General features: G+C 38.6%; 2 protein-coding genes across 2 annotated transcripts; one reads left to right on the top strand and one right to left on the bottom strand.

The window, feature by feature from the left end:
- The first annotated feature begins 11,641 nt into the window (after window positions 1–11,641).
- On the top strand, window positions 11,642–15,066 carry LOC112754984 (protein COFACTOR ASSEMBLY OF COMPLEX C SUBUNIT B CCB1, chloroplastic). Its single transcript, XM_025802828.2, has 4 exons — window positions 11,642–12,104; window positions 12,193–12,314; window positions 14,170–14,322; window positions 14,457–15,066. Exons 1-4 carry the CDS (start codon window positions 11,781–11,783, stop codon window positions 14,641–14,643), a joined length of 786 nt encoding a protein of 261 aa, XP_025658613.1. The 5' UTR covers window positions 11,642–11,780; the 3' UTR covers window positions 14,644–15,066.
- Window positions 15,067–15,677: 611 nt separating this feature from the next.
- On the bottom strand, window positions 15,678–18,782 carry LOC112754983 (cytochrome b-c1 complex subunit Rieske-4, mitochondrial). Its single transcript, XM_025802827.3, has 2 exons — window positions 18,411–18,782; window positions 15,678–16,612 (listed from the first exon to the last, which is right to left on the bottom strand). The coding sequence occupies exons 1-2, from the start codon at window positions 18,571–18,573 to the stop codon at window positions 15,969–15,971; spliced, it is 807 nt and encodes a 268-aa protein (XP_025658612.1). The 5' UTR covers window positions 18,574–18,782; the 3' UTR covers window positions 15,678–15,968.
- Between the last annotated feature and the right edge of the window lie 6,112 nt (window positions 18,783–24,894).

The raw sequence follows: 24,894 nt of genomic DNA, 5'->3' as shown, positions 1-24,894 counted from the left end.
CCCAAGCTCCCTTTGCATCTTGTAGTCTCTGTTTCAACCCAGCCAATATGACTTTGTTGGCAGCTTCGGCCTGTCCATTGGCTTGAGGGTGTTCGATGGAGGTGAACTGGTGCTTTATATTCAAGTCGGCTACTAGTCTCCTGAAGCCTGCATCTGTGAATTGAGTGCCATTGTCTGTGGTGATGGAGTATGGAACCCCAAAGCTCGTGACAATGTTCCTGTATAGGAATTTCCGACTTCTTTGAGCGGTGGCGTTGGCTAGGGGCTCTGCCTCAATCTATTTTGTAAAATAGTCTACTCCGACTATGAGGAATTTTACTTGTCCTGATCCCTGGGGAAAGGGTCCGAGAAGATCAAGTCCCCATTTTGCAAATGGCCAGGGCGAGGTTACACTGATGAGCTCTTCTGGCAGGGCGATGTGGAAGTTGGCATGTTTCTGACATGGTGGACATGTCTTTACAAATTCTATAGCTTCTTTCTGTAGGGTTGGCCAATAAAATTCCGCTCGGAGTACTTTTTTGGCAAGAGCTCGTGCTCCGAGATGGTTGCCGCACATGCCGCCGTGTACTTCTTCTAGCACTTCCTTTGTGCTGTTGGTCGGCACACATTTTAGTAGCGGTATTGAGATCCCTCTTTTGTACAGGATGTTGTTTATAATAGTGTAGTACTGTGCCTCCTTTTTTAATCTCTTTGCCTCCTTTTCCTCTGTGGGGAGCGTCTCTGCTTTGAGGTAGTTAATTATGGGGGTCATCCATCCTTGGTCATGACTTGTTATGGCTAGAATTTTTTTCTCTTCCGAGATTGACGGGTTCTATAGCATTTCCTGGATAAGGCTTCTATTGTTGCCCCCTGGTTTGGTGCTGGCTAGTTTTGAGAGTGCGTCAGCTCAGGCGTTTTGTTCGCGGGGTATGTGGCAGATCTTATATTCCCCGAGTTGTCCGAGCTGGTCCTTGGTTTTATCCAAATACTTTTTCATGTTGGGATCTTTGGCTTGATAGCTCCCTGTTATTTGCGAGGTGACTACTTGTGAATCGCTGTAAATGTTGAGTTTTTGAGCTCCAACCTCTGTAGCCAGCTTCAAATCGCTGGTTGTTTGAGGCCGGGAACCCGAACTTGAGGGAGAGTTCAACTTGGGTTCCTTGGTTGCTTTCTATTATCACGCCTGCGCCACTTCCAGTCTTATTTGAAGAACCATCCACGTAGAGATTCTATTCTGTGGGGGTTTCTAAGGCATCTGTGAATTCTGCGATAAAGTCGGCCAGATACTGTGATTTAATGGCCGTCCGAGCTTCATATTGGAGGTCGAATGCTGATAACTCGACTGCCCATTGTAAAATTCTGCTTGCTAAATCTGTTTTTTGCAGTATTCCTTTTATGGGCTGGTTGGTTCGAACCTTAATGGTGTGAGCCTGGAAGTACGGGCGAAGTCGTCGAGATGTTAGAATGAGAGCATAGGCAAACTTTTCTATCTTCTGGTAGTTCAGCTCGGATCCCTGTAGCGCTTTGCTAATGAAGTAGACGGGTTGTTGCCCACTTTTGTCTTCTCTGACTAGTGCTGAGGCTATTGCCCGGCTTCCTACTGCGAGATATAATATGAGCGGTTCTCCTTTTTGTGGTCGAGATAAGATAGGCGGTCGTCCTAAGAACTCCTTGAAGTCTTGGAAGGCTTGTTCACATTCTGTTGTCCATTCAAAATGCTTTCCCTTCCTTAAAGTAGCATAGAAGGGGAGAGATCTTATCGCTGCCCCTGCTAAGAATCTGGATAGGGCGGCCAATCTCCCGTTGAGTTGCTGCACTTCTTTGACACAGATGGGGCTCTTCATGTTGAGTATGGCTTGGCATTTATCCAGTTTTGCTTCAATTCCTCTTTGTGTGAGTATGAAACCTAGGAATTTGCCTGCTTCTACCGCAAAGGTGCATTTTGCAGGATTGAGTCGCATGTCGTGTTTCCTTATAGTGTCGAACACTTGAGTCAGGTCGGACAGTAATGTGTCTTCGCTTTGTGTCTTTATCAACATGTCGTCCACATAGACTTCCATGATTTTTCCGATGTGGTCTGAGAAGACTTTGTTCATCAGCCTTTGATAAGTAGCACCCGCGTTCTTGAGACCGAAGGGCATCACGATGTAGCAGTAATTTGCTTTCGGCGTTAAAAACGAGGTATTTTCTTGATCTGGTGGATACATAGGGATTTGGTTGTATCCCGAGTATGCGTCCATAAACGAGAGGTATCTATATCTGGAGGAAGCATCTACCAGAGCATCGATACTTGGGAGTGGATAAGGATCTTTTGGGCAGGATTTGTTAAGATCGGTGTAGTCAGTACACATTCGCCACTTTCCATTTGATTTTTTCACCAAGACGACATTGGCTAACCATAGTGGATACTTGACTTCTCTTATGAATCCTGCCTCCAGCAGTGCCTGTACCAGCTCTTCCACAGCTTGGGATCGCTCCGGTCCAAGTTTTCTTCGTCTCTGCTGCACCGGCCGAGATCCTGAATAGACCAGCAACTTGTGGCATATTAGCTTGGGGTCTCTGCCTGGCATGTCTGCGGCTTTCCATGCGAATAGATCGACATTATCGCGTAAGAATTGTATCAGTAATTCTTTTGAGTCTCCTCTTAGGATTGTTCCGATATTAGTTATTTTGTCCGAGGTGTCTCCGATCTGAACCTTCTCTATCTCGCCTTCTGGCTGCAGACGGAGTTCCTCTCGTCGCTGCACTCCGCCAAGCTCAATTGTATGAAACTCTTCTCTTCTGCCTCTGAGGTTTAGACTTTCGTTATAACAGCGGCGCGCCATCTTTTGATCTGCTTTTATTGTAGCTATCCCTTCTGTAGTTGGAAATTTCATGCATAGATGTGGGGCCGAGACTATTGCGCCGAGTTGATTGAGTGTTATCCGACCTATTAGAGCATTGTAGGCTGAACTTATGTCGACCACAATGTAGTCTATTTTGAGGGTCCTGGATTGGTTCCCTTTTTCGAAGGTTGTATGTAGTGATATGTATCTTAATGGTTGTACCGGTGTATCTCCCAGTCCGAACAAACTGTTCGGGTATGCCTTAAGCTCCTTGTCTTCTAAACCGAGTTTGTCGAAAGCTATTTTGAATAAGATATTGGCGGAGCTTCCTTGATCTATTAGTGTGCGATGGAGATTGGCGTTTGCCAGTATGATGGTAATGACCATGGGATCGTCGTGTCCTGAGATGATTCCAGATGCGTCCTCTTTAGTGAACGTGATTGCAGGGATGTTGGGTGCTTCCTCCTTTCCTTCGACATGATATACTTCTTTGAGATATCTTTTACGAGATGATTTGGAGATTCCTCCCCCTGCGAATCCGCCATGTATCATGTGGACGTGTCTTTCTGGTGTACGAGGTGATCGCGCGGTTCGTCCGATATCTTCGTCCCTTCGTCTCTTTCTTTGATCATCATCTCGGGTTGCTAGAAACCGATCTAGTTTTCCTTCCCTCACCAACTTTTCTATGATGTTCTTTAAATCGAAGCACTCATTGGTGGAGTGACCTCGCACTCGATGGTATTCACAATACTCATTCCGATTTTCTCCCCCTTTTTTGCCTTTGAATGGCCGAGCTGGGGTATTTTCTCCGTGTGGCAGACTTCTTTGTATACGTCAACTAGGGATACCTTGAGAGGAGTGTAATTGTGGTATTTTTTGATTTTCTCCCCTTGCCGATCTTCTTTCCTTTTGGATTCCTTGTCTTTATCTCGGTAGGGGACCCCAGATTTGGAGGTTTCTCCCAACCGAGTGTTTTCTTCCATGTTGATGCATTTTTCTGCTCGCTCCTGTACTTCGTCTAAGGAGGTAGGGTACTTCTTTGATATAGATTGGCTAAAAGGTCCCTCTCGTAAGCCGTTGATGAGTCCCATGATGGCGGCCTCTGTTGGTAAGCTTTGAATGTCCATGCATGTTTTGTTGAATATCTCCATGTAGTTGCGGAGGCTCTCCCGTTCTCCTTGCTTGATCCCTAGTAAACTGGGGGCGTGCTTGGCCTTATCTTTCTGGATGGAGAATCTGGCCAGAAACTTTTTGGCCAGGTCGTCAAAGTTTGAGATGGACTTTGGAGGTAGGTTGTCGAACCATCTGATTACTGTCTTCGTGAGAGTTGTTGGAAAAGCTTTGCAGCGAACGGCATCTGAGGCATCGGTAAGGTACATTCTGCTTCTGAAATTGCTAAGATGATGGTTGGGATCTGTGGTGCCATCATACAAAATCATATCCGGGAGCTTGAAGTCTTTTGGAATTTTGGTTTTCATGATTTCCCTGGTGAATGGATCTTGTTCTTTGCGTGAATTTTCCTCAGGAGCGGTCCGAGGAGCTTTTGATTTGAGATCGGCTTCTAATTGCTGTAGTTTGCCTTCCAATTCTCGACGTCGCCGTACCTCTCTTTGTAGATCCTTTCCGATCTCCCGTTGTTGTTGGGATTCTTTCTCAAGTTGCTTTAAGCGATCTTGAAGTGCTTCTATTGCTCCCGGATTTGATGAGTTTTTGTCTCCGTTGGATTCCGGAGCATCCTTCAATGTAGTGTCCACGTTCTTGTGCGGTGTTCTGTTTTCTAGATCTGAGTCGTGGTCGTTGTCATGGCCGTCCGCCATGGTGTTGGGATGACTTCTAGGTTCCCCAGCAACGGCGCCAATGTTTCGAGGATTACCTGAAACTGTAGGTCGATCTCGGATGAGATCTTCTGACTGGTCGGAGATGACGTGTCCGGCTGGTGAGTAGCAGCCGGAGCTGTTGTGTCCGACTTGTTGGACTAGCTGCACTTCTGATCCTTGGTCATCGGAGGGTGGGGGGTACCTGCAAGAGACTCCGATGCTTAAGTTAGCATGGGTATTAAGCAGGTTTTATGTAGAATCAGAGTATGAGTTATACATGGGTGCTCCAGTGTATTTATAGTAGTAAGATGTGACCTTCTTTGGATAAGATAAGTTAGTTATCTTATCTTATCTTATCTTTTGTTGAGGTCAGCTTATCTTCTGTGGAACCGCCCTTGTCTCTATTGGCTTGGGTTGCCTTTGGATCTGGGTCGTACTCCTTGAGTTGGGCCCTTCTTTGGGTTTTCGTGTCGCTTTGGCCGACTTTTTCGTAAAGAAGTCGGTCCGCTTGACCTAAAGAGGTCGGTCGCTTTGCTACTGAACATCCCGGCTCGGTCATCTCGACCCAGGGTATGAACAGGGTCTTTAGCTTGGTAGGTCCCTTCTATTTGTGAGGTAACTACTTGTGAATCACTGAAGATAATAAGCTTTTGAGCTCCTACCTCCTTGGCCAGCTTCAAACCAGCCAATAGTGCCTCATACTTGGCCTGGTTATTGGAAGCAGGGAACTCGAATTTCAAGGAGAGTTCGATTTGGGTTCCCTGATCGCTTTCTATTATCACACCTGCCCCACCCCGATTTTGTTTGAAGAGCCGTCTACATAGAGATTCCACTTTATAGGAGTTTCCGGGGTGTCAGTGTATTCAGCAATGAAATCGGCCAAGTACTGAGTCTTGATGGCCGTCCAAGCTTCATACTGAAGATCAAATTCAGATAGCTCGACTGCCCACTGTAGAATCCTTCCAGCTAAATCTGTCTTCTATAAAATGCCTTTTATGGGCTGGTTAGTCCGAACCTTGATGGTGTGAGCTTGAAAATATGGGCAAAGTCGTCGAGATGTTAGTATGAGGGCGTAGGCGAACTTCTCTATCTTTTGATAATTCAGTTCGGCCCATTGCAAAGCTTTGCTGATGAAATAGATGGGTTGTTGCCCACTTTCGTCTTCTCTGACCAGTGATGAGGCTATTGCCCGATTTCTTACTGCGAGGTATAATACTAGTAGTTCTCCTTCTCGTGGTCGAGTTATAATAGGTGGCTGTCCTAGGAACCATTTGAAATCCTGGAAAGCCTGCTCGCACTCCGTTGTCCATTCAAACCTATTTCCCTTCTTTAAAGTGGCGTAGAAGGGGAGAGACCTTATGGCCGATCCGGCTAGAAATCTGGACAAGGCTACCAGTCTTTCGTTGAGTTGTTGACCTCTTTGACGCAAGTCGGACTTTTCATATCGAGTATTGCCCGACATTTATCCGGGTTTGCCTCAATTCCTCTTTGTGTGAGCATGAAGCCCAGGAACTTGCCAGCTTCTACTGCAAAGGTGCATTTTGCTGGATTGAGTCGCATACCATACTTTCTTATGGTGTCGAACACTTTGGTGAGGTCAGATAGTAGCGATTCTTCACTCTGTGTTTTTACCAACATGTCATCTACATATACCTCCATGAGTTTCCCGATATGGTCTGCAAAGACTTTGTTCATTAATCTTTGGTAAGTAGCTCCTGCGTTTTTGAGTCCGAATGGCATGACGACATAACAATAGTTTGCTTTTGGAGTTAGGAATGAGGATTTTTCCTGATCGGGTGGATACATTGGGATTTGATTGTATCCTGAGTAGGCATCCATGAACGAGAGATACTTGTATTCGGAGGAGGCATCCACTAGAGTGTCAATATTTGGGAGTGGATAGGGATCTTTTGGGAAAGCTTTGTTGAGGTCGGTGTAATCAGTGCACATCCGCCATTTCCCATTTAACTTTTTCACTAAGACAACATTGGCTACCCATAGTGGGTACTTGACTTCTCTTATGAATCCTACCTCCAGTAGAGCTTGTACCTGTTCTTCCACAGCTTGGGATCTTTCCGGTCCGAGCTTCCTACGCTTCTGCTGTACTGGCCGAGATCCTGGGTATACTGCCAGTTTATGGCACATTAGCTTGGGGTCTATACCTGGCATGTCTGCAGCCTTCCATGCAAAGAGGTCGACATTGTTCCTTAAGAGCTGAATTAGAGGTTTCTTTACGTCCTCATTTAAGGTTGCCCCGATATTTGTTGTTTTGTCCTGGTCATCTCCGATTTGGACTTCTTCGATCTCGCCTTCAGGTTGTGGACGGAGTTCTTCCCGACCTCGAACTCCCCCGAGGTCGATGGTGTGGATTTCTTCCCCATTGCCTCTGAGGTTCAGACTTTCATTGTAACAGCGTTGTGCTATCTTCTTATCTCCTTTTATCGTGGCAATCCCCTCTGAAGTTGGAAATTTCATGCATAGATGCGGAGTTGAAACTACTGCTGCGAGTTGATTCAATGTTGCCCGACCTATCAGGGTGTTGTAGGCTGAGCTTACGTCGACTATAATGTAGTCTATGTTGAGTGTCCTTGATCGGGTTCCTTTTCCGAATGTTGTGTGTAGAGATATTTATCCAAGCGGTTGGATTGGAGTGTCTCCTAGTCCAAACAAGATGTTCGGATATGCTCTAAGTTCTTTCTCCTGCAGGCCGAGTTTATCGAAGGCGGGTTTAAACAAAATATCCGCCGAGCTTCCTTGGTCCACCAGTGTGCGGTGGAGATTTGCATTGGCCAATATGATGGTGATGACCATAGGATCGTCATGTCCCAGGATGATGCCTGCCGCGTCTTCTTGGGTGAAAGTAATTGTAGGGAGGTCGGGTGATCCTTCTCCTTCCTCGACATGATATATTTCTTTGAGGTGCCTTTTGCGAGATGATTTTGAGATCCCCCCCTCCTGCGAATCCTCTGTTTATCATGTGAACGTGTCTTTCTCGGTTGTGAGGTGGTCGTTCTCTTTGTCCGACCTCTTCGTCCCTTCTTCTTTTTCGAGGCTCATCCGATTTGTTGGCTAAATACCGATCTAGTCGTCCTTCTCTCACCAATTTCTCAATAACATTTTTCAAATCGAAGCATTTGTTGGTAGGATGTCCGTAAATTCGGTGATATTCACAGTACTCTGTCCAATTTCCTCCTTCTTTCTTGCTTTTGAGTGGACGAGGTGGTGGTATCTTTACAACATGGCATACTTCTCGGTAAACATCCACAAGAGACACCCAGAGAGGGGGTGTAGTTGTTGTATTTTTTAGGCTTCTCGCCGTATTGATCCTCTTTTTTCTTTGACTCTTTATCCTTATCCCGAGAGGAGTAGAAGAATCCGGATTTTGAGGTCTCTCCTAGCCGAGAATTTTTCTTCATGTTGATGTACTTATCAGCTCGTTCCTACACTTCATTTAGAGATGTTGGATGTTTCTTTGATATGGAGTGACTAAAAGGTCCTTTTTGCAGGCCATTGATGAGTCCCATGATGGCTGCTTCCGTTGGTAGGCTTTGTATGTCCAGGCATGCTTTGTTGAACCTCTCCATGTAGCTACGAATACTCTCCCGATCTCCCTGCTTAATTCCTAATAAGCTTGGGACGTGTTTGGCTTTGTCCTTCTGGATGAAAAATCGGGTGAGAAATTTCTTGGCCAGGTCGTCAAAACTTGTGATGGATCTTGGGGACAAAGTGTCGAACCACTTAATTGCTGTCTTTGTCAGGGTTGCTGGGAATGCTTTGCATCGAATGGCATCTGAGGCATCCGTGAGATACATTCTACTTCTGAAATTGCTGAGATGATGCCTGGGATCCGATGTGCCGTCATACGGAGTCATGTCAGGAGCTTTAAAGTCTTTTGGGACTTTGGCCTTCATGATTTCTTTGGTGAATGGATCTTGATCTTTGTGAGAGCTGCCTTCAGGATCATGTTGGATGGTTTTTGTTTTAAGGTCGGCTTCGAGCTTTAAGAGCTTGTCCTCTAACTCTCAACGTCGCCTAGTTTCTCTTCGAAGGTCCCTCTCGGCTTCCCGTTGATGTTCAGCCTCTTTTTCGAGCTGTTTGAGGCGATCATGTTGAGTTTGTAGTGCCTCCATGATTTCCGAACTTGGCAAATTCTTGTCTTTGTTTGGTTGAGAAGTATCCTTTGGTGTGGTGTCCGCGTTCTTGTGCGGCGTCCTGTTTTCTATATCAGAGTCATGGTCGTTGTCAAGGTTGTCCGCCATGATGGTGGGATGATCTCCAGGTTCCCCGGCAACGGCGCCAATGTTCCGAGGGTTACCTGAAACTGTAGGTCGATCTCGAACGAGATCTTCTGTACTGGTCGGAGCTGATGTGTCCGACTTGTTGGACTTGGAGGTGGTGCTCATCCTTCTTCACCGAAGGGTGGTGGTACCTGCAAAGGACTCCAATGCTTAAATTAGCAAGGGTATTAAGCAGGTTTTTAGTAGAATCAGAGTATGAGTTATACCTGGGTGCTCCAGTGTATTTATAATGGTGTGGAGTGACCTTTCTGGAGATAAGATAGTTATCTTATCTTATCTTTGAGTGGAGTTATCTTATCTTCAAGGGAACCACCCTTATCCTTCTAGACTTGGGCTGCCTTTGGACTTGGGTCGTGTTCCTCTGTTTGGGCCCTTTTTGGGCTTTTCCTATTGATTTGGCCGAACTCTTTAAGAAGAGGTCGGGTAATCCTGACCTGAAGAGGTCGGTCGACTTGTCGTCAATCAGCCCGGGTCATACAGCTCGACCCAGGGCATGAACAGGGGTGATTAGCATTCAACGCCAGCTTTGGGTCTCCTTTGGGGCGTTGAACGCCAGCCAGGGGGTAGCTCTTTGGTGTTCAACGCCCAATATGGGCAGGCTCCTTCGAAGAAAAGTATAGACCATTATATATTGCTGGAAAACGCTAGAAGTTAGCTTTCTAATACCGTTAAGAACGCATCATTTAGACCTTTGTAGCTCCAGAAATACTCGTTTGAGTGCACGGAGGTCAGAATTTGACAGCATCTGCTACGCTTTCCTTGCCTCTGAATCAGACTTTACCAAAGCTCCTCAATTTCTGCCAAAAATTACCTAAAATCACTATAAAATACAACAACTCAAGGTAGAATCCAAAAATTTGAATTTTGCACTAAAACCTATGAAAATATAATAAAAATTAAACAAAACATAACTAAAACAATATGAAAATGATGTCAAAAAGCGTATAAAATATCCGCTCATCAGTAGTGGGGTGTAGTTGTGATATCTCCTTAGTTTCTCCAAGCTAAGTTCCTCTTCTTGGGTTCTTTTTCCTTTTCTCGTGCTTGGTAAGGATTCCCTAATCGTTAATTAGGTTCTCGTAGCTTGGCATTTTCTTCCATGTTAATGTACTTTTCAGCTCGCTCTTGCACACCATTGACCAGCCGTATTATTACCACCTCGGTGGGTAAGTTTTGAATCTCCAAGTATGCCTTGTTGAATCTCTTCATGTGGTCTCAGAGGGATTCTCCGACTTCCTGTTTGACTCTGAGTAGGCTGGGTGCATGCTTGACCTTGTCCTTTTGAATTGAGAATCGTGTGAGAAATTTTCTTGCGAGGTCGACAAAGCTGGTGACTGACCTAGGAGTTAAGCTGGCGAACCACTTCATGGCCGACTTAGTTAGAGTTGTCGGGAAAGCTTTGCAGCGAGTCCTGTCTGAAGCGTCGGCCAAATACATCCAACTTTTGAAGTTGCTTAAGTGGTGCCTCAGGTCGGTCGTTCCATCATAAAGACACATGTCTGGGCTTTTAAAATTTCTAGAAACTCTGGCCCGCATGATGTCTTCGATAAAAGGATCTTCCCCTCATAGTGGGATATCTTCCCGAGTTATATGTGAATTCTTGCTTCGAAGGTCGGATTCCAACTTTGAGAGCTTCTCTTTCAACTCCCTTCGTCGTCTGATTTCTCTCTTTAGGTTTCTTTCTGCCTCCCGTTGTCGCTCTAACTCTTGCTCTAGTGGTCCGAGTCGGCCATAATGTCTGTGTAGTAGCCCCATAAGATCGGCGGAATGGGGTTGGCCTTCACCTTCCGGGTGACGAACCTCGGAAGGGATTCTCCTATGAGGAGGATTACTCGACGTGCCTTCCCCATGTGGTTCTTCCGTTCTTGGAGGAGGTACCATGAGGGCTTGGTCGTTGTTAACTACATCTTGGTACTCTGGTTCTGATTCCGATGCTGTACGTCCGACCTCGAGGTGATCGTACGCCATAGAGTGCTGATTTCTAGGTCCCCGACAACGGCGCCAATGTTTCAGAGGTTACTTGAAACTGGATTGGGTTTGGACTTGGACATGAGGTCCAAGCTCTAGGTGAGGTGGTTTCTGACTTAGCCTATGTCCAGCGGCTGTCGTCCAAATTGTTCGCAAGAAGATGGGGGGTGGTACCTGCAAAACACTCTGATGCCTGAGTCAGCAAGAGTATGAGCAGGTTTATAGTGTATTGGATCTTAAGTATACCTGAGAATGTCAGTGTATTTATAGGTGATGAGCCAATAACCACCGCTGGAGTAGTTCCACTACTGATGGTGGATAATTGCCCTTTTATCTAAAAGTTGTTAAGATCTCTCTTCTAAAAGTAGGTGAGAGATATTAGAAATTAGTTATAACTCCTATTGAGGGGAGAGTTATTATTTTGCAGCGCTTTATCCGACCTCTAAAGAGATCGGTTATATGATAGCTTTCTTTTAAGCTTTCTTAACTTTTAGACATGACTTATATTTTAGATCATATATGAACAAAAATTAAATCCCAAGAATTTATCTTTTTATAAAGATAAAGACCAAATATATATAAAATTAATAAATAAAAATAATTAAATAATAATTTAATCAAATTTATTAAATTATTTATGAATTTTCATGTGAAAAAAACTTGAGTTTCTATCTTCTAAAAATATTTTGACCCGAACTTTTTTCACTTCCACTCTTGATTTGTTTTATGATAACCTCTCATCCACGTAATGCTTGTACATCCTCATCAAATCTAGACCGTCAAAATGAAGTGACCAATTCAGTGGTGAAACAAGTTCTTATAAACGAAAGCCACCTGAAAAATCGAAAACCATCCTATCCATTCTCATTTTCTCTTCAACAACAACAACAACAATGGCAGCAACAAAGATGCTGTTATCCCCACACCCACACCCACACCACCCTCTCTGTTCTTCTCCTCCATTTCTTGCGAAATCCCACTGGCTACAACAACAACCCCCTCAAGTACCAAGGAAGCTCCATGTGTCCCTTCAAGACCCCATTATCGATTACATCATCACAAACCAGCAACAAGAACTGAACCCTAATTCTAATTCCCTGGTGTTGCTTGCGGAGAGTGTTGGTTATTCTACAGCCAGTTATTATACTTCTTTGGGTCTCTTTGTTATATCTGTTCCTGGACTTTGGTCCCTCATCAAACGTTCTGTCAAATCCAAAGTAAGAATCTAATTTTTCATGCATGGAAATTGAAGTTCGAAAGTAGTTTCCACTGTTTACATGTTCTTTCTTTTTGGTGAACAATTAGATTGTGAAGAAGACTTTCATAGGTGAAGGGGAAAAGAAGGCGCCAAATCAGGTTGCTGGGGAGATACTATCATTCTTCACTCGTAACAACTTTGCGGTGACCAATAGAGGAGAAACAATCACGTGAGTGCCATCAGGTTTCCTTAGTTATAATATCATGTTTTCAATCAAGCTTGTTTTTGTCCTCTCTTTTCATGCCTAGTGTATAGTACAAGTACTCAGGTAGGCTGCATTTGATTTTAGAAACAGAATAGACAGAACACCGAAAATATGATAGAAATGACAGACACATAAAAATTAGTGTTTTGTATTTTGTTTGGTTATAAACTATATATAAGATAGAATCAATTATGAAAACTTGAAAAGTCTAATTTACTGATTATTTTCTTCCTGGCACAAAATATAGGAAGAAAAATGTAATGATAAAAAATATAATTATGAAAATAGGGATAATGAAAAAAAAAAAAAAAAAAGTGGTGTTTCTTATTAGTGTTTCTACTTTCTCCTATCAAAGGTACAAAATACACTAATTTAGTATTTCAGAACATAATATGTTTCTATATCTCACTTGCCAAATATGATTTTGTGTTTCCGTGTTCTTGTTAGTGTTCCGTAATGTAAACAAACACAGCTGTATAGAACATGTTTGGTAGAATAAAAATCTAATCCTTTCTGCTCTGTGGGCACGTGCATGTGTGGATAAGAACTAAGATTGAAAGTTCAGGAGGAGGTACTAAACAACCAACATTTGAGCAAAACAAAGCACAGCAATTTAAAAATAAGGAAATAAGCTTAGTGTGGATGTTTGAGTATAGTTAATACAAATAAGCCAAGAGAAGAATTAGAGTGGACATTTCCAAGTATTGGATTAACTGATAAGATTCTTAATCCTGAATTACATTGAATGAATGCATTTATTGCAATGCTTTACTATTTGGAGTTGATGGAATGAAAAGATTTTTCAAGAGAAACAAATTTTACATTTGTGGAAGCTTAGAGCGAAGCGGAATGGTGGTGCAATAATGGATTATGAAATGAGTTATATGTAAAAGTGTGGAAGACATTTGATTCGAATTTGAGGGGCTGGTGAAGTATTCTTGGTCATTAAGTTGTATGTTCTGTTTTGCTCTGACCAAGTTTTATATAAGATTACTCCATTTGCTGATTATGTAAAGCTTTGAAAGCTTATCATTACTTTGCGGTTTGTAGACTACAACAACTGTTAAATCTGGAATGAAAGAACTAGAAGTTGAAGGTTCATTTCTTCATTACGCACTTCTATTGCAAGATGTTAATACATTGAAATTCTGCATAACAGTTGCCTTTGATCTTTTTTTCAATCCTGATGGAAATGCTGAAGAGTTTTGGAGGATTAGCTAATTTTGTTTGAAAGTGTGTTTAATAATTATGCCTGTTGTATGAGTTAGAAGGGTGAAGGAACTAGTAAGCATGAAGTATGAAGGAGATTTTGATATCACAAATTGGAGTAGAAAGCATTAGAGAGGAAATTTGATTTCTTAGTTGTAGAGTAGTCCTATAATCATGGGATTTTGAGGACTGCAGATACAAAGCCCTTTAGTTTTCGTATTGGCTGTTATGCTACGTCCTGGCATTGAGTTTTTTTAAATATCAAGAAATAATATCAGACTGTGTTAATGCGGAATGCTTGTGCAGCAGGCTGCCCTTTATATATATTGTAGGCCATCTTAGATTTTAACTTTAGACAAAAAACACAAAGGATACTCCAGATTTGAAATACTGTCAAGATCACAAGTCAAAGTCCCATCAAGAAGAAAGAATAGCCATTATCTTTTCATGTCAAAAGTGTTTGATATGATGATATCCATCAATTAATGTTACAGTTTTAAATTTTTAATCAATCAATCCTGCAGTTTTCCCTCTTTATCATTTGCATTTGCTCATTAAGTGAAAAGAATATGGAAATCTAACTCATGTTTTCTGGGTTTCTTCTGTGAAGGTTTGAAGGAACGATGGTTCCTAGCAGGGGCCAAGCAGCACTATTAACTTTCTGCACTTGCATAAGTCTTGCAAGTGTGGCACTTGTGCTCACCATAACTGTCCCGGATTTCGGCAATAACTGGTTTTTTATCACAGCCTTAAGTCCATTGGCGTAAGTGAAGAAGGCATTGAAAATTTACATTACACTTAGTAGTTCATTGTTTTGGAGAGTAGCTTAAACGTTAATCCATCCGTTTAGTCCTAATATGTGGATGTTGTGTGGTTCTTCTTTGGGAATTTTCACAGTGGTGCATATTACTGGACTCGGGCATCTAGAAAGGAGGAAATTAAGGTGAAAATGATTGTTGATGATGATGGAACCTTATCAGAGATCGTTGTTCAAGGTGATGACCAACAAGTTGAACAAATGAGAAAGGAACTCAATCTCAGTGAAAAAGGAATGGTCTATGTTAAAGGCGTTTTTGAAAGATGATGGCAGAATCAAAATATCATAGAAGCCTCAAGAAACAAAAAGCATCGGAATCATTGTGGATGTTACTACTGGACTTGAAAAAAAATGGATATAGCTTCTCCCATAGAAGCCTTGGAAGCATGGTGAATCAGCTTGGTCAAGCAGCAAGTTAACAGTGGCTAATTAATTGTTTAATTTGTTGGATGGCACAAGTATGCGAAATGCTAGATACCTATTTTGCTAAAGCAGAAAATGTCAATGTTTTTACTTAAGACATGCTCAGGGCTCAGCAGTACCTCATTATAAAGTTTGTTGTAAAGAAGCTTGGACTTTTCTGCTTAGGAAAATTCTCTGTGGTTCACATATGCAGCAGTACCGCATTTTATAATATTTTCTGATTTCTCTCCATCATGCTTGGATTGAAATTCAGTTCGGAAGACAAAATCAGTTCCACAAAATTTAAACGTTCAATTACAGTCTCTCATCATTCAAACCTTGGCACATATTGATCTATCCACATAATATTATTCTAAAACTAATCCTACAATTCTAATCACTGAAGAGTCGTAAACTATACAGCAAATATAAACTGCTTTCTTGGTTCGGCTTTTACCATAAGGGTTCTGCCCCTCTGTTTACATTATCATTTTGCCACGTTGACAACAATGAAGCGACTGAAATGAAACTAGATATGTAAATTCCATACAATGAAAGACATTTAGAGAAATTGTTTTGAATATCAGCGAGCCTTGGAATTATTTACTACAACATTTAAGGCTTGTTTTAACGTAGCAAACGGATCCCAGTATCCCCACATTCACTAGTCTTAGATGAGACATGAAACTTAGTATCCTCTTATAGAAAAACATCCATTTAAAGGATTAACTTGTCTAATTTCTCTACTTAACATTAACGAAATAGCTAATAACACTATAAATGGTGAATTTAATTTGTATCCATCGTCACTATATGAAAATGTTTTATACACACGTTATAACCCAAAATAAATAAATAAATAAATCCTATTGAACAACTTACCTCAAAAATCATGATGATTCAGTGACTAAAAGAACTCGATTCGCATTAGTCAAAATCCTTAAATTTTACTGCTTCAGCAGAATTTTATAATTATACAAAGCTCCTGTAATCATCAACTAATGAAAGCAAATGACAAGCAAAATGGCAAGCATATGACAGAAACAGAAATCTCTGTGCTGCATAAACACTTGCTAAATAAACCAAATAAGTACTCAAGAAGAAGAGAGATATCCACGCCGCATTTCGACATTATCAATAAATTAAAAAAATTATTGTAAACTGGTTCAGTAGGTAGTATCCTGTGTCTTTCAACCAATTAACAACTTGTTCTCTTCCAAGAAGGTATATGTTGGTACCTCCAGATTGTATGGCGCTGGTCCTTTCCTAATTCTGCCAGATATATCGTAATGTGAACCATGACAGGGGCAAAACCAGCCACCAAAGTCACCAGCATTTGGCAAGGGTATACAACCCAAATGTGTGCAAACCCCAATCACAATGAGCCACTCGGGGTTCTTGACTCTCTCCGCATCCTGCTGTGGATCGCGAAGAGATCCAACGTCAACACTGTTTGCCAGCTTAATATCATCTTCCGTCCTACGCCTGATGAACACAGGCTTTCCACGCCACTTAACAGTCACAGTGGTGCCTGGCTCAATGCTGGAGAGATCAACTTCAAGTGAAGCCAGAGCAAGAACATCCTTACTGGCCGACATACTGAGCACAAACTTGAGGATAAGGAGACGGACAAGAGAGGCATAGACAAATCTGCCACCTGTTAGGACAAAGTAGGCAAATGCCCTCTTGCTTGGGTCACCAGGAGGATATCGTTCATGATTGTGTTCATCGTATACAATCTTAGAGGAAGGGTTTTTTACAGCTGCGACAGTTGCTGGAATTTCAGGAATAATGCTGTTTTCGTTTGCATGGACTGGCAATCCAGTAGCAAAACCTGGGTACAGATTGAAAATAAATTATCGACTCACATTAATTTGGCTAAGATGTTAATAAACCAAACCCTGGAAAATAAAAAAGAAGGCCAGCGTTCAATAACTATAGCAAAACCCAAACTGCGACGGGTACATGGTACTGCTAAATGGTTGCCATAACCATATTGCCACATCGGCATTGGGTACTGTCCTTACTGGTACTCGGAATAGATGCCCAAAATTCACTTATCTTTTTGCACACACTTAAAAAATCAACACATGCACAATTAAAAGCCACAATACTCAGTCAAATAATAAACTTCATAATATTTACCAATCAATCTCAATAAGCTTCACTAATGACCATTTCTTTCTTTCTCCTTTTCTTTTCTTTTTATTTTTATACCTTTTAATTTTTGTAAGTGAATAACACGCTTTCATTATGAATTATTGAACCACAGAACCAGTTCCAGGGAAGCCTAACTTATGATTAACAGAACTCTTGCATAAACAACCTTTTGTGAACTATTGAACTAGTGATATCGGAGGGGCAAATAATAGGATGGCTGCCAATTTCATTATGAATTATTGAAGCAGTTATGGGGAAGCCTAACTCAACAATTACAGAAATTATTGATTAAACAATCTCTTGTGAACTATTCAACTAGTGATATACTGATACAAGAAGGGCAAATCATAAGATGGAATACAATTTGGTTATGTACTATTGAATCAGTTCTGGGGAAGCCTAAACTTATGAATAATAGAATTCCTGAATAACCAATCTCTTGAGAACTATTGAACTAGTGATTTAGGAAGGGTAGATCATAGGATGGCACAAACAAATACCTTACAGCATACACATATAACAATCATGAAGATAATCAAGCCCCAATCAGAAGCACAAACACTCAACTGCATGATTTGAATTACATAAAGTTCAGAATTAGAAATGGAATTTACTAGTTATTAGCAACACAAATAGATGTATACACATAGTCTGGGAGTAATTTGTTTGAAATTGTAGTTCATGTACAAGCTACTCTCGATTTTAGAAAGAAAGCTCCCCAGTTGGTATGTTCTGTACTTTCATAATTTTTCATTGGTAATGCAATCTCTTATACATTCATGTTACTTGATGTTTTTAATATAATCCAAAGCCTATATTACAACTAAATGTGTCACTCTAGTTTCCACTAGAAATGATGTATAATAACAACAAAACCAACAATGAAGCATAATCTGTTATACTTCAGAAGAACAGCATGCTAGACTTGGGCAAATTTTGCTACTTATATATTCACTCAATATAACACTCTTGAAAAGCTTTTGGTAAGAAGATATTTTCAACACAACATGATAGTTCAAATGCTCGATGGATTTAAATTCTATGCAAGACATGTCTCGCTGCCCTGAAATCAAAATTCAAAATTCCAAAAGAAGAAAAATACGAGCACTATTCAACGCATCTTTTATCCTTCTGTTCTTTGGGCACAAAATAGCACGTGTAGAAGAACACCACCACCAACAATCACTACCACCCCCAAATCCCAAACAAATGTCCGATTGCAATCAGCAAAAAACACGCTCACAATACATAAACTTCGAATCTAGACACCAACCAAGAACGAGTTAAATGATTTGCGTCAAGCAACTACCAATACTACGATATGACGAATAATAATAAAATCAGGTTGGCGCACATAATCAAGGGCACGGGGCAGAAATAATCACAAATCAACTTGTTTGGTCTCTTTTGATTTGGAGCTGAAACAAAAATGAATATGGAAAGGGAATGGGAAAGAGGGAGAAAACCCTAACCTCGGAATGGGAGAAAGAATTGGGGTTGGGGAGCGGATCCGCCATCGTGGGAGTCATAGTGAGGGGCGATGGGGTTCCGAGAGACGAAGGCAGAGGCGGCACGGTTAGCTCTCCATGAAGACGATGACAGAGAAGACAACCTCTTTGCTGCAACCCTCAACATCTTCCTGCGATTCTTTTTTCCTACTGATTTCCTCCCTTTTCACTTTTGCTGCCTCTATTGTGTGGAAAGAGGCGATGTGTCTCCATGTTTTGGGATTTAATAATGGTTAGTTTGGATTGATTTTGAGAAATGTATTCTTTTTTTTTTTATTTTTTTTAAAGATTTTTTAACAGATACAAATTATTTTATATTTTTTAACTGTGAAGCATGGGGTTGAGTACTTGAGTTATTGTGTTTGTATATGCATCCATTTTGGATATTATGATCATTGACATTTGTTCGATATATCATATGTCTGTCGTATTTAATTCTGTCTTAATAAAAAATAAAAAAAAAATTTAAAATACACTTAAATTCATCTAAATATTATTACATATAAGTATGTTCAGTCTTATTTTTAATATGTATTCTTAAACTGATATTTAAAGACAAAGAAAATACAAAGCGAAGCTCAATTCAAGGTAGATTTCATATAAAAATATAAATTAATTATTTTATTATTTTTGTTTTTAGGTTAGAATAATATATTTTTTTATTTGATATTTTTAAGTATGTTAGTTCTATATATTTAGTTTTTATTGGGTATACAAAATAACTAACATGTCATGAGTATTTTGGCCGAATTAAAGCTCATAAAATACAATATTTTCTATATATTATTTAGCTATTGACAAGTAATAAATTATTAATTTACATTGTCTTCGTAATATATTACTAAATTTGTTTATGAAAAAATTATAGGAAATTCGAGTGATAGTTCTAATGGTGTTCATTTTCAATCGGTATTGTCCAACATTACAAATAGCATTAATACAGATTTATTTTTGGATGATTTTTTTTATGTATTTTGATTTTCCTACTATTTATTCAATTATAAACTTTAACAGAAAATATGTTCAAAACTAATATCTCGAGTTATCTTATTAGGTAATAACCCAACACCATATCGATCAAGGTCTCCAACTACTAATCTACACTATGTAGATGAAAAAGAACGATGTTCCAATATTAGTGATATTAGTAATTCGGGTATCACACGTGAAATGATAGCCCATGTCAACAGACAAGTCAGCAACATCTTCAACATACATCAAACAATATCGACCAGTTACAAAGCCAGCATATGTTAATATGCTTTTATTATTTAAAGACCAAACATTTAACTTTTCAATTGGTCTATTAAAAACAATCTTTGGTATATGCTAAATAATTATTATAGATTCATTGGAGTACACAAATTGAATTAGATTGCAAAGGGATGCAAGATTGAATAGGAAGATTATGCTACTTCAAGAGAGACATGGTAAGATAAGCATGATAGATTGTAATTATCACAAAGCTAAAATTTTACTTCTTTTATCTTTAATACTACTTTCATAATATATATTCATAATTCAGCTGATTCAAACATTTAACATATATTCATTTTTCTTTTTCTTGATGTATTATCTCTAATGATTACAGGAGCAAGTACATCTAATTCAAATTTAGATACTAAAGAATTAAAAGAAGTATGCATAGTTGAAAAAGAAAGACACCTGATACAAAGAAAAACATTCTTGAAGGAATTGACTATAAATCTTTCAAAAATTTTTGAAGAAGTTGAGGATATTACTGAAAACACGACTATATTAGATGATTCTGTGCAAATTGAATACCCAGCCATATTCGATGTTGCTGAGAATACAGGTAATTTAAGAAGTAGCAATATCAGCACTTTATTATTTACTATTGTTATGCTTTTTATAAACAAAAAATTATCGTTTAGTGTTCAAATTTTAAAATTCAAACTAAGATATGGTTATATATTATAATTTTTGTATTTGAACATTGATTTATTGTAATTCTTATTGTTTGATTAACGTGCATGTAAAACTTAAATCTTGAGGTTGGCACAATGAAATTGTATTATATGATATCATCTTTTTAATCCATAAATTGCATTCTTCGGTAATTTTTTATAAATATTATTTTTATACTTAACATGGTGAAAGAAATGTATATTTTTATATAAAGTATTTGTTGCAGATATAACTGAAACAATTTATTATCTTGGTGATTATTAGATGTGATAGATATTGGTGACCCAGAATTTTTTTGTCGGCATTGCGACGCCATGATGTGGTATGAGGATAGATCAGAGAAGTCCAAAACAGGATCCAATTTTGAGTTCTCAATATGTTGTATGCGAGAAAAGGTACAACTGCCATTTTGAAGCACTTGATCGGACGCTCAGGGATCTTATGTCATTTACCAATCAACATAAGACACATCAACCATTTGGTGGTAAGGTTGTTGTTCTAGGAGGTTATTTCAGACAGATACTTCCGGTGATTCCGAAAGGAAGTAGACACGATATATTGACATCTGCTATTAACTCATCCCATCTGTGGTCATTTTGTAAGGTTCTAAAACTGCATACGAATATGAGGCTTCTAATGTCTTCTTTGGATCAAGATGAAGGTGAAATAAAGAGATTTGCTAATTGGATACTTGATGTTGGAAATGGAAATATTGGCTCTGTTGTTGGTGATGAATCAGAAGTTGAAATTCCAGATGATCTATTGATTACAATTACTGATGACCCTCTCTCTCATTTGGTAGACTTTGCATATCCAAATTTGTTGCAAAATATGTCAGATTACAGGTATTTTCAGAGTAGGGCAATTCTTGCACCCACGCTTGAGAGTGTCGAGAAGGTAAACGATTTTGTCTTGACAATCTTTCCAGGGATAGAAAAGGAGTATTTGAGCTCTGACACAACATGTCAAGCTGATGAGAATGAAGATGTACAACAAGAGTGGTTCACACCAGAGTTCCTAAATGACATCAAATGTTCGGGACTACCCAATCACAAGTTGACTTTGAAACCAGGAGTCGCTGTAATGCTACTGCGAAACATAGACCAGACTTCAGGTTTATGCAACGGGACAAGATTAATAGTTAACGAACTTGGCAGCAACGTAATTAGAGCGACGATAGTGACCGGTAGAAATATTGGAGATAAAGTGTACATTCCAAGAATGAACTTGATCCTTCAGATTCAGGATTGCCATTTAAGTTCCAACGGAGACAATTTTCATTAACAGTATGTTTTGCAATGACCATTAACATGAGTCAGGGTCAATCATTATCACATGTACGACTTTATTTTCCAAAATCAGTGTTCACCCATGGACAACTTTATGTTACTTTGTCAAGAGTTAAGAGTCGCAGTGGCCTCAGGGTTTTAATTTTAGACGAAGACGGCAATCCAAAGTCATCAACAACAAATGTCGTGTTCAAAGAGGTTTTTAATAATATTTAGGTAAGAATAATATTATTTTCATTTTAATAGCATGTTATGATTTACACTTTTGTACAAATATTTACTATAGATATAACTAATTTATCTATAACTCTTTTTTCAAATTTGAAATGAAATGTGTAACAAGGAGCACAACATCCTATGCCAATTGCTTTTCTAATGAAGTTAGTAAGATACTAGGTTGTCGATAAATTTTTATCAGCTTTTTGATATAAAATTTAGGGTAAAATTAACATGCTATTATTACAGTTATATATGTTCTTATTTTTTTATGTTTCCCTCCTTATGGTTTAAGAATATTATAAACTTCAAACTCTTCTATTTATATTTTACTTTGAATAAAGATAAAACAACATATTTAACACGTTTATTATATAACGACGATGATAGTGTTATACTAAATTTAAAAAATATATGGTTATAAAATATTATTTTTAATTTAACTTATCAAATTTAAATATAAGCCCATGCATCGCACGGGTTTAACACTAGTAATGGTTAGTTTGGATTGATTTTGAGAAATGTATTCTTTTTTTTATTTTTTTTAAAGATTTTTTAACAGATAAAAATTATTTTATATTTTTTAACTGTGAAGCATGGGGTTGAGTACTTGAGTTATTGTGTTTGTATATGCATCCATTTTGGATATTATGATCATTGACATTTGTTCGATATATCATATGTCAGCGGTATTTAATTCTGTCTTAATAAAAAATAAAAAAAAAATTTAAAATACACTTAAATTCATCTAAATATTATTACATATAAGTGTGTTCAGCCTTATTCTTAATATGTATTCTTAAAATGAATTTAGAAATAATATATATTATTATTTATTAAAATAAAAAATATTTTAAATACTTTATATAGTTAAAAGAAGATATTAAAAACAGTTAAAAAATTATTTTATATTTTAATATCAATAAAATATGAAAATATCATTGTAATTTATCTAAAAAATACTTTATATTTTATATATATGTCGTGTCTCTATGTCTTATAATATTTTAAAATTCGTGTGTCCGTGTTTCATATCTGTGTCAGTGTCCATGTATTATAACTTTTTTAAAATGAGTTTTTAAGTATTAAGTGTTTATTTGGGTGCCATTATCTTGATAAAAAAAAAATATCTTTTTCATTTTTTAGCGTGTTTGGCAAATTTCTAATAGTAAAAGTAAAAGTACTAAAAAAATAATAAAAACAACTTTTTTTGAGAAGTTGCAATTTACATCTTTTTTTTAAAAAAAATCTTTTTTCTTTCAAAAAAAGATGTTTTTCATGTAATAAATAAACAAAAAGTACTTTTATATTATTATACCCAAACATAATTGATAGATAAAAAGATATTTTTGCATGAGATATCCAAACATAAAATTACTTTAACTTTTCCACAAAATCTTTTAAAAAAAGATAACTCGAAAAAAGATTTTTTCTTAGAAGCTTATCCAAACAAGCCTTAAAAATGTCTTTTACTTTTGCTTTTACTTATTTTAAAAATAAGGTATTGTTTTGTTCTGGAAACACGTCTTCCTATTCTATCTTTTCTCGAATCTCCTTTAAGGGATGAAATAGAAGCTCGAGAAGGAATAGCAAAACCTAGTTGACTTCCACTCATTGACGAAAAGGGTGTGGGTTGGGAGAAGGAAACTTCCTTATCGTAAGATTCGGAACTTTCGCTCTTCATTCACTCGAGGGCCAATCTCCGTTTGGCCCGAGGAAACCTCCGCTTGTGGCTGTGCCAAGAAGCTGCAGAAGGCCCGAGATCCGCAACGTCTTAGTTCCTCATGCACCTTCGCCTCGAGTTTGAGTCCATCAGAGGCCAGCTCCCGCACCTATCGGTACAGTCTAACTTTTAGAAAAAGCAAATAATTTGGTTTTTTAAATAAAAATACTTTTTTTTTAAAAGATACATCTAAATAGGTTTTAAATTGAATAAAAGTATTTTATTAAAAAAAATACTTTTTTACTTAAAAAACTAATCCAAACTAGCACTAAGTTAGCTGCAAAAAAAAGCTAGATAGAAGAAACAACTAAATAAAAAATGTCAAATAAAAAGTTCATGTTTAAAATTATTATAAAAGATAATAACAGAAGTGTCAATTAGAGCACGATTTTTATAATGATCTAATTTTCAGTATGTCATGGCTAATAATAGTCATTAAGTATTACTATTTAGTCGACCTTAAGACTTTTAGACTATATATTAGTTATATTAATATGAGTGAGCCTGTAGCATGCGTTATAATCATAACTTAACCAAGTCTATCAATATTAGTACAATAGTTAAGCATACAACACATTCATGATAAAAATAGAAAAGTATAGATAAATATATCACATAAGTATCGGAAGGCCTTCATACAATATGATCCAATAACTGATAATCCATCACAGGTTCAACCGATATTATTGGCTCTGGCACTGCATCAAACCACTCGAGATATATGGACTGCATGTCGAAAGGAGACTCTGGCTCGAGCTCCATCGAGTACAGTGACTGAGGAGGAAAAGAGAAGTTAAAACTTCTCGGATGCAGCTCAAACAGTAGAAAATCATACGACACATCAGGATCAAACTTCTGACTAAAAAGAGAGTGAGAGAAATGTCTCTCAGAAAGAACATATGTGCGGCAGTGAACATCACCCCATATGGCTGTCCCACCCCATATGGGGTCCAAGTAGTAGCACGGTGTGGAGATCTCAAAGAAGATGATTCTTGATCCCATCTACAAAGTGGGAAAGAAGGAGGGTGAGAACCAAATATTTCCAGCAAGCTAATACAGAGAATAGAGAGATTTCATGCTAACTCTAGATTTTGTGGAAAATTAGAATTTTTACATACTAAGTTTACGTTTATTGAGGTCATTCCGATAAAGTACACATACAAGTAATAAATCAAGTAGATAACAGAATATAATTAGCAAACACAAGCACATAATTTTAGTCACCAAGAGAATGCACAATAAGATATGATGCAAATTTGTTCCTATCGCAAGCCATGAGCTCATGCGTCGG

Source organism: Arachis hypogaea, chromosome 16 (genome assembly GCF_003086295.3).
Source record: "Arachis hypogaea cultivar Tifrunner chromosome 16, arahy.Tifrunner.gnm2.J5K5, whole genome shotgun sequence".
In the NCBI taxonomy this organism is placed as follows: domain Eukaryota; kingdom Viridiplantae; phylum Streptophyta; class Magnoliopsida; order Fabales; family Fabaceae; genus Arachis; species Arachis hypogaea.
Note: the sequence above shows the minus strand (reverse complement) of the source record. Positions and strands in the feature narration are given on the sequence as shown.